Raw genomic sequence first — 10,000 nt, forward strand, 5'->3', positions numbered from 1 at the left:
TTTCAAAGGACGGAAATAAAAATGTTGATTTATTTTCCCATCAGATAAATAAAAATGTTGATTTATTTTCCCATCAGATAAATAAAAATGTTGATTTATTTTCCCATCAGATAAATAAAAATGCTGATTTATTTTCCCATCAGATACCCCTGGACCCGTCATGAATCTCGAAGCCACAGACATCAAACAGACATCAGCCATGCTGTCCTGGACTCCTACAGAGAACGATGGCGGTAGCGAGGTCACACACTACATAGTTGAAAAGCGTGAGATTGACCGTAAGACGTGGGCAACTGTCAAGGCTGAAGTTCCGCTGGATAAGATTCCCTTCAAAGTCAGCGGTCTGATGTCCGGCACTGAATACTACTTCCGAGTCACAGCTGTCAATGAGTACGGTTCTGGAGTTCCCAGAGTGTCACCCACTTCCTACCTTGCATCTGATCCTGTCAGTAAGTATCATTTTTGAATTACGTGTCACATTACAGCCGAAACCTTTCAGGTGTTTCTTGTCTTTTTGTCAGAGCACAGGGATGCTTCATCATGTTACTCTGATTTCTTTTTTTAGGCAAACCAGATCCTTGTCAGAAGATCGAAGTTCTGGAGATAACTAAGAACAGTGCCATGATTGGCTGGGTGAGGCCTGAACGAGATGGCGGTGCCAAGATTGATGGTTATGTCATTGAATACATTGAAGTTAAACCTCCTCCAGAGCCACCGGCACCTGTGGAGGTTTGTAACCACTCACTGGTGTTTTACAAGTAGAAAAACTCTTACACAATATTGGAGTTTAGACACCTTTTCCTATTTTTGTGTAAATTCATAAAGTAAAAAAAAACTTTTTAACATTTGTCCATCACTGATCACAGGTACCCGAAGGAGAGGAAGCTCCTCCACCTCCGCCTCCACCACCAGTGGTAGAGGAGGACGAGGACGCCGAACCCGTAAAGGAAGAGTGGAATTCCTACACGACAGTTAAAGGTCTATCAATCAGTGTCAGTGGGCTGAAAGAAAGCAAGAGGTACAAGTTCAGAGTTGCTGCCAAGAACATTATGGGCCAGAGCTCGTTCACCGAGACCAGAGAAGCGGTTGAGATCAAGGAACAGATGGGTATGTTCTTCTGTCATTATTCCATAACCCTAACCCCGCATACCATCATTTTAATTGTAAGAATATATCAAGGACCTTTACATTTACTTTGCACATATATATTTGCACATTAATATATTTATTTTACTTACTTCTGCATATGCCACTTTACTTCTGATGTCAATGTCAGAGACTTTGTATATCCACATCTGTACTGTCACTGTGTTTACCGGTTACTATAGTTTATTTTTGCTGTGTATTAAAGTGTTAAGTTAAATGTTACCGCTGCACTATTGAGTCTGAGAGAAACGTAATTTCAATCCTGTGTATGTCCTGTACGTATACAGATCTGACAATAAAGTTGACTTTCACTTTCACTTCACATAACAGGCCGTTTATCTACTGTGATCCACTCGTCTCATAATCAGGATTGTTTTTTTAATTGATTGGGTTTGTAACAACAAAGAGTTTAATTTAATATGACTTCCACTTGTTTTAAAGTTGCATTAATCTTACCAGGATATTCTTTTAAATGTAATGAGCCAAACTTTCATGTTCTGACCCACAGTGGAGCCAAAGATCGTTATGACCGAGACAGCAAGCGCCAGAGCCGGATCCAAGCTCAGAGTGGAGGCTCTGGTTTCAGGAAAACCTGTCCCAACCTGCAAATGGATGCGTGGTGAGAGTGGAGTCGTCCCATCGAGCCGTCTGGCTGTGCACCAGTCCGGCAACTTGTGTGTCCTGATCATCAAAGATGTGTCGAGGACTGACAGTGGAGAGTATAGTCTTGTTGCTGAGAACAGTTCTGCAAAGGTGTCCCAGGCCTTGAAAATTATTATCAGAGGTATGTGTCATGTACAAGACTTAAGAAAACTAAAGAATTTACATTTTGGGACTCAGAGATCAAACATTGCAAAGAACCGGACTCAGCTGAGTTTTCTGTGTGTTTCAGACATCCCTGGTCCTCCTGAAGGCCCTGTGGAGATCAGCGACATTGACTCTGATGCTTGCTCTTTGTCCTGGAATAAACCACTGGAGGATGGGGGCAGTAACATCACCAACTACGTGGTTGAGAAATGTGACGTGACTAGGGGCGACTGGGTAACGGCTGTCTCTACTTGCTCAAAGACCAATTGCAGGTTGGGAAAGCTCATTCCCGGGAAGGAGTATGGGTTCCGCATCCGTGCTGAGAACCGCTTTGGTGTTTCAGACCCCATTCAGTCTGACAGGATGGTCGCCAAGTTCCCCTTCGGTGAGTTTATTTATCTATGCTGAAATACGGGCCTCGGTTAGTCTTAGACGATCAGCTGCACGAGTGCAGATTTGAATAAATCGTTGAAAATAAAATGTATTTGTATTTTGCCACTAGATGTCCCCAGTGAGCCCCTCAGCTGTCGCATCAACAAGACCAACAAGGACTGCATGTTCGTTGCCTGGGATAAGCCTGAGAGTGACGGTGGCAGCCCCATCACAGGTTACTACATCGAGCGTAAGGAGAGGAACAGCCTTCTGTGGGTAAAGGCCAACGACACTGTTGTCCGCACCACTGAGTACCCTTGTGCTGGCCTCATTGAGGGCCTGGAATACACCTTCAGAGTGTCCGCCATAAACCGCGCTGGCCAGGGCAAACCAAGCAAGAAGACTGACTTTGTAACTGCCAGAACACCTGTTGGTAAGTTTGCCACCAGCATCTGTGCACTCAGTTGTATTTCATTCAACTAGTTTGCTGAATTTTACACATTTATCTTTTTTTGTGTCAGATACTCCGGGTAAACCAGAGATCCTGGACATCACCAAGAACTCTGTCACTCTGGTTTGGACCCGTCCCAAGAACGACGGTGGAAGCAAGATCATCGGCTACTATGTTGAGGCCATGCGAGTGCCAGGAGACACTTGGATACGCTGCAACACAAGCAGTCAAAACGTCCCAAGGGAGGAGTATACGGTGACTGGCCTGGAGAGAGACCTTCAGTACCAGTTCAGAGTCATCGCCAAAACCGCCGTCAACATGAGCAAACCCTCAGAGCCCACAGACCCGGTTCTGGTCTGTGCTGAGAATGGTGAGAGGTTTTGACTTCTAATGACCAGGTTAACAAACCAGTCGGTACCTTTGACAAGTGTGAGCAGTGAAATGACTAATCTCATCTTCTTTAAACTCAGTTCCTCCCAGAGTGGAGCTTAATGCCAAGATGGAGAAGGGGTTGAAGGTCAAGGCCGGAGCCACGGTCCTCCTGGAAGCTGAGGTGTTTGGAAAACCCATGCCCAGAGTCACCTGGAAGAGAGGTGACGATAACCTGAAGTCGGGTGAAGGCCAGGTCATCACCCATCAAAGGCATCACTTCCAACTGGAGATGACAGCTGTCACCAAGGAGCATACGGGAACCTACTCGGTGTTGGCTGAGAACGCCAGCGGCTCCAAGAGTGCGGAGATCAAGGTCATCGTTCTTGGTGAGCAATTTAACGTTTTATGTTGACACTTCACAACCTCAATGTGGATTCACAGATAATTCTACATGAGTATGAACACTGGCTTTTTGTCTCCCTAGATGTGCCTGGGCCTCCTGCAAATGACAAATATGTTGAAGTATTTGCCACCAGTATAAAGTTGTCGTGGGAGCCTCCTCTGAAAGATGGTGGTGGCGCCATCAACAATTACATATTGGACAAGCGTGAGACCAGCAGAGCTAACTGGGCCCAGGTTTCAACCAAGATCAAGGGTGACATCCTTGAGTTTAACGTGGATAAGCTCATCGAGGGTCGTGAGTACCAGTTCCGAATCCGTGCTGAGAACACATGGGGAGTTGGAGACGCCCTCATCACCAACCCAGTCACTGCCAAGAACCCATTCAGTGAGTCATCAGCAGCTCTTGTCAATTTGATATATTTCCTTAAACAGTCTGTACTGTAGTGTAAACCAGACCTTAACTTAAGTAACTTTAAGTTAAAGGCACGCGACAGGTTTATCAGACCAGTTTACTCGTGCTTTATATATTCCTGACACAGAGTCCACTTCTGGTTACTAACTGGTTTCAAACCTGAAATACAATTTTAATCTTGAAATACGGAGCTTAACTCTGTTATCCATTTCAGCTGTTCCTGGCCCTTGTGAAGCCCCAGTGATCACCAATGTGACCAAAGACCGTATGACTGTGAGCTGGAAGGAGCCTGCCGACGATGGAAAATCCACCATTCTGGGTTACATGGTAGAAAAGAAAGAAACCAAGGAGATGAATTGGGCCAAGCTGAACAGGAAGCCGGTGACAGAACGCACACTGGAAGTAACGGGTTTAACAGAGGGGGTGGAATACGAGTTCAGAATCATTGCAGTCAATGTGGCTGGGCCCAGCAAACCCAGCGAACCGTCTGCTGGCACCACCGCACAGAATCCCATCAGTGAGTCCAAGTATCATTATGTCTGAAAACTTTGTACTGACCTTTGTCAGGTTCCCCGAATATCACAAGCTCTACATTGTGCTCTTCTCCAGCTCCTCCTGGACCTGTTGTGAACCCGAGTGTGGCCGACACCACCCACAGCACCATCAGTCTCACCTGGGCCGCACCTGCCAACAACGGTGGGAGCCCCGTCATCGGATACCTGGTGGAATGCAAGAGGACCGACACCGCCGACTGGATCCGCTGCAACGTCCCCAGGAACCTGCAGGACACCAGCTACGTCATTCAGAATCTCATCGACAAAGCAGAGTACCAGTGTCGCGTCACTGCGGTCAACAAAGTCGGGTTCGGCGAGCCGGTTGAAGTCCCTGGCAAACATGTCGCCAAGGACATTACTGGTAAATATGACTGCTTAGATTTTCTTAGTTGCAGTTAGTTTAATTTTTGGGAAAGTGAGTTAAAGTAATACATGGTGTCATTAAGGCGAGACGCTACAGGTGAATAGGGTAATATTTTAAAATAATAGATATCACCATGAAACCTCCTCAGTTGATTACTTATACAAGTATGAAAAAAATGTATTACAAGTTTTAGAAATTTGTATGTTTAATTATGCAAATTATGCATTATCTCATTAAATATGCGCATATTTCCAGAAGCTAGATCTGAACATATGATAAAGCCAGGTGCAAAATTCTTTGAAAATTACAAAATGAAAAGAAAATTACAGAAGGATTTCAGGATATCTGCTTTCCTTTCATAGGAAATCAAAATATACTGCCCATAGCCTAAAATACATCAATTTTCGCCATATTTTTTTATTATAATGTCACATAAATCAGGCCAGGAATGATTTATCAACAAATCCTTCTGTAAATATCTTCAGAATACTGCTAAGTGTATAACTGGAGAGTTTGGTGTTAGTAGGTGCTCCATAGGCTGAGATATTGATACTGGAAAAATACAAAAAACTGATTTTGAGAAAATGGAATTTAAAGATTTAAATAGTGGAATTCATTTTGGTCAATTTGGGCGAAACGTGCTGCCGCGATTAAACAAAATGTGATGAAATAAATATTTTCATTTATGTTTTGAGATAACACATTTTGAAGGAGCAGACTGGCCCAAAATCTAAAAATTGAACCCTGCATGAAAAATCGCTGTTTTTGCCCGCCGTGTCTCGCCTTAATGTAAGTTTTTAGATGAAACATACAAGCTTAGATTTTTCAGTAAAAGTACCCAAACCCAGTTTATTATTACTAAGCAGGTTGCCTAAAACAGATGTCAGAACAGGCTGACGTTAACCAGGATCTGAGCTTTTGCAACTGGAACATTAAACACTACAGCTTTAAAGCTGTAATACTGTCACTCATGAATCTATCTATCCTCTATGTTTTAGTCGCTCCTGAGGCACAGTTAAGTGCAGAGCTGAAGGAAGTCCTGGAGTTACGCGCTGGTGCCACCATGAAGCTGCAGGCCACCATCAAGGGCCGTCCCACTCCCAGGATCATCTGGGCAAAGATGAACACCAACATCAAGGAGCGCCAGGGCATTATCATCAAATCCAGCAACGTAGACACCATGGTTATGGTGGAGAAAGTCAATAGATACGATGCTGGCAAATATATTTTGAGCCTTGAGAGCACTGCTGGCATGAAGATGTACACCATTGTTGTCAAAGTTTTTGGTTAGTAAAAGATTTATTTATTTCTGTGAGCAAATATGTGCAAATATATCAATCTTGTTTACTTGTATAAACTGTGAACTTAATACAGACTCATGTCACGGTTCATTGGACCGATCAGAAAAAGCAATCAGCCCCAAAAAGAAACAAAAAATAAAACATCAGTTTTGGGTTCAGGTTCAAATTTTGATTTTGATTTTGTATCTTCCCAGACACTCCTGGACCACCAGTAAACCTGATGGTGAAAGAAACATGCAAGGACAGTTCTTCCATCTACTGGGACACTCCCCTGATTGACGGTGGCTCTGAGGTCACCCACTACATCGTGGAGAAGCGTGACACTGAGAGAAAGGCTTGGTCCATCGTCTCAAACAACTGCAACAAGACATCATTCAAGGTTCCAGATCTGGAAGCTGGACGATCCTACTGCTTCAGGGTGTCAGCAGTCAATGAGCTCGGTGCTGGAGAGTGCTGTGAGACAGCCGACGCAGTTAGAGCAACGGGTGTGTTGAATAGTTCCAGGTGATTATCTTGTGTTCTTTTAACAGACAAATTTACGTCAACTATTTTCACTTTTTGCAGAGGAGCCTGGACCAGTTATGGACTTCAAGACCCTGCTGGTGACCAAGTACTCTTGCACTCTAAGCTGGAAGAAGCCCCTCACAGATGGTGGCAGTCGCATCATCTGCTACGTGTTGGAGGTTCTCAACGGTGACGATAACTACAAGGAGCTCATGAGGTCAAAAAACATGCAGTATAGTGCCAAGGACCTGGTGGAAGACAGAGAGTACCACTACCGCGTCAAAGCTGTGAATGACTCGGGAGAGAGTGCTGCCAAGGAGCTGACTGTGGTGGCCAAGGACCAGATCAGTAAGTGTCCATATTTAGGGACCGTCCATGCAAGGAACAAATAAAACAAATCTACCTTATATAAAGAGGAGTTTAAAATGTGTTTTTCTTCTCTCTGAAGTTCCTCCTAGCTGTGACTTGAGAGAGTTGCCCAACATGTGCTACATCGCCAAAGAGGGCAGCACCGTCCGTCTGAAGATCCCCATCATTGGCAAACCTACTCCCAAAGTCTCCTGGAAGAAGGGAGACGATGAGGACCTGACAGACACCGGCCGAGTGTGTGCTGAGTCATCTGCAGTAAACACCACCCTCCTGATCAGGGACTGCCAGAGGACCGATGCCTCAAAGTACACCATCACTCTGAGAAACAGTGCTGGCAGCAAAGAGTCCACCATCTTCATCAGGTACTGCACAACTGCCTTGGACATTTAACCCCAGACAATGTAATATTTAATCAAAACAATGTGTTAGTATCAGTCATATCAATGTAACACAGACTGTTTTTAAATAGAAAAAATGGTAAAAAGGTTCTTTTCTGTCTCATTTTAGGGTGGTGGGTAAACCTGGCATCCCTGTTGGACCAATTAAGTTCAAAGATGTCTCTGCTGATGGTGCTACGCTGAAGTGGGCTGCTCCTAAGGATGACGGGGGTTCAGAAATTACCAACTACATCCTGGAAAAAAGGGATTCCGTCACCAACATGTGGGTGACTGTGTCCTCCAATGTGGAGACGAACACCATGAGGGTAACTGGGCTCCATGAGGGCACAGAATACGTTTTCAGAGTCTGTGCTGAGAACAAGCTGGGCGTCGGGGAGGGACTCAAGTCTGAGCCGGTTGTCGCTAAACATCCATTCAGTAAGTACCTGTTCTTTACATATTTTAAGGTCTTGGTTAGCGCTAAACACAGAAACTCTCCTCTTTGTATTTCTCTCCAGATGTCCCAGATGCGCCTGCTCCTCCAGAGATCATGAGCATGCGCCATGATTCTGCATACCTGGGCTGGTCTGACCCCAGGAAGACCGGAGGATCTCCCATAACAGGTACAGTCTGCTCCAGGACCCGACTCACCCCCTGTTAAACATTGAACTTAGTATATGTTCATTAGTTTAGTTTATTATTTTAGTTTACATGAGCTTACTGTGGATTTTGTTTTCCACCCTGTGGTACGATGATCAGGCTACCACGTAGAGTTCAAGGAGAGGAACAGTATGTTGTGGAAGAGGGCCAGCTCAGCTGCCTTAAGAATGAAGGAACACAAGGTAACGGGGCTGACTGAAGGTCTGGAATACGAGTTCAGAGTAATGGCTATCAACTTGGCTGGCATTGGCAGGCCGAGCGCCCCCACTGATCCACGGGTGGCCCTGGATCCCATTGGTAAGTTTTAAGTGAGAAAAAGGAGAGTGGCAAAAAGTACAACATTTTTACAAATGCAACAATATATTCATGATTTATACTTTTAATCAACAGATGCTCCTGGTAAACCAGATGTTATCAGCATCACCAGAAGCACCGTGACCCTCCAGTGGACTGAGCCTCAATTTGATGGCGGCCACAGGCTGACTGGATACATCGTTGAGAAACGAGACCTGCCTTCTAAGATCTGGGTGAAAGCCAACAATGTCAATGTTGTGGAACCGGCATTCACTGTTGCTGATCTTCAAGAGGGCTGCAAATACGAATTCAGGATCAGGGCAAAGAACGCTGCTGGTGCCCTCAGCCCACCCTCCGAGCAGACAGACACCATCATCTGTAGAGATGAATATGGTAAGATGAACATGGAACAGTTTTAGTTGGCATTTTGAACATTTTTTGTTTGATAGTGTGACACAAAGGTAGAGATTGGGATGCCATGTGATATGTTAAATACTTGTTTTCTTCTCCAACAGCGTCACCAACCATTATTATTGATGCTCAGGTGAAGGAGGGTCTCACTGTCCGAGCCGGTGATACTATTGTCATCACTGCCACAAGCATTTTAGGCAAACCTTCACCAACCTCATGCTGGTCAAAGGGAGGGAAGTACTTTAAACCTTCTGACATTGTTCACATTGAAACCACTGCAACGTCATCCACTCTGTCCATAAAGTATGCGGGCAGGAAGGACTCTGGAGAGTACACCGTCACTGCCAGCAACCCCTTCGGTGTAAAGGAGGAAACTGTCAAGGTCAAAGTTCTAGATGTTCCTGGTGCTCCTGGACCCATTGAATGCAGCGGTGTCTCATCTGAAAAGGTGACTCTTACCTGGACAGCCCCTACTGAGGATGGAGGCTCTCCAATCAAATATTACACTCTGGAGAAAAGGGAGACCAGTCGTTTACTCTGGACTGTCCTGGAACAGAATGTCATTGACTGTCACTATGTGGCCCATAAACTCATCCAGGGCAATGAGTACTTCTTCAGAGTCTCTGCTGTTAACCAGTATGGTGCCAGTGAGCCATCTCACTCTGAGGCTGTCAAGATGGTTGATAGATTTGGTGCGTACCATTCATTGTTTATTTCATTAACCCTCTGAGGTCAAAATAGTCATAGTCAAAATGGGCTCAGACCCCAGAGGGTTGAGTTTATCTGTCTGTCTATCACGTATTTTTTTCTGATTCCTTATTACATTTCTTTTGTCTGTAGGTCCCCCTGGTCCACCATCAAAACCAGAGGTTGAGAAAGTTGATGGACATTCAGTCACTTTGACCTGGAGAAGACCAGCTGAGGATGGAGGAAGTGACATAATAGGTTATTGTGTTGAGAAGAAGGAAAAGAAGGGAATGCGATGGCTCCGGGCATCCAAGAAATCCATTGCTGAACTCAGCTTTGAGGTCACTGGTCTCACTGAGGATGTGGAGTATGAGTTCCGTGTTTTTGCTGAGAACAAAGCTGGTTTTGGGGAACCAAGTGAACCATCTATGCCTGTCAAAACAATTGTTGCTGCCTGTAAGTGAAAATCTTTTTTTTTTAAATGCCATCAAAGGCATACAGATCACAAGAATCCATT

At 44.8% G+C, this 10,000-nt stretch overlaps 1 protein-coding gene across 34 annotated transcripts in view; it reads left to right on the forward strand.

The window, feature by feature from the left end:
• ttn.1 (titin, tandem duplicate 1) overlaps positions 1-10,000 on the forward strand; it is a 210,403-nt gene that overhangs the window by 155,860 nt on the left and 44,543 nt on the right. For all 34 annotated transcript variants that reach the window (XM_075480395.1, XM_075480400.1, XM_075480404.1 and 31 more), the window contains 21 exons: positions 144-449; positions 566-729; positions 867-1,107; positions 1,655-1,930; positions 2,039-2,338; positions 2,456-2,758; positions 2,847-3,146; positions 3,247-3,534; positions 3,633-3,935; positions 4,177-4,479; positions 4,572-4,877; positions 5,879-6,166; positions 6,376-6,666; positions 6,746-7,033; positions 7,134-7,416; positions 7,562-7,869; positions 7,950-8,054; positions 8,191-8,388; positions 8,482-8,778; positions 8,901-9,488; positions 9,637-9,939. In XM_075480395.1, coding sequence (XP_075336510.1) covers positions 144-449; positions 566-729; positions 867-1,107; positions 1,655-1,930; positions 2,039-2,338; positions 2,456-2,758; positions 2,847-3,146; positions 3,247-3,534; positions 3,633-3,935; positions 4,177-4,479; positions 4,572-4,877; positions 5,879-6,166; positions 6,376-6,666; positions 6,746-7,033; positions 7,134-7,416; positions 7,562-7,869; positions 7,950-8,054; positions 8,191-8,388; positions 8,482-8,778; positions 8,901-9,488; positions 9,637-9,939 — 6,039 coding nt within the window. The remainder of the gene's footprint in view (positions 1-143; positions 450-565; positions 730-866; positions 1,108-1,654; positions 1,931-2,038; positions 2,339-2,455; positions 2,759-2,846; positions 3,147-3,246; positions 3,535-3,632; positions 3,936-4,176; positions 4,480-4,571; positions 4,878-5,878; positions 6,167-6,375; positions 6,667-6,745; positions 7,034-7,133; positions 7,417-7,561; positions 7,870-7,949; positions 8,055-8,190; positions 8,389-8,481; positions 8,779-8,900; positions 9,489-9,636; positions 9,940-10,000) is intronic.

Source organism: Odontesthes bonariensis, chromosome 12 (genome assembly GCF_027942865.1).
Source record: "Odontesthes bonariensis isolate fOdoBon6 chromosome 12, fOdoBon6.hap1, whole genome shotgun sequence".
In the NCBI taxonomy this organism is placed as follows: Eukaryota; Metazoa; Chordata; class Actinopteri; order Atheriniformes; family Atherinopsidae; genus Odontesthes; species Odontesthes bonariensis.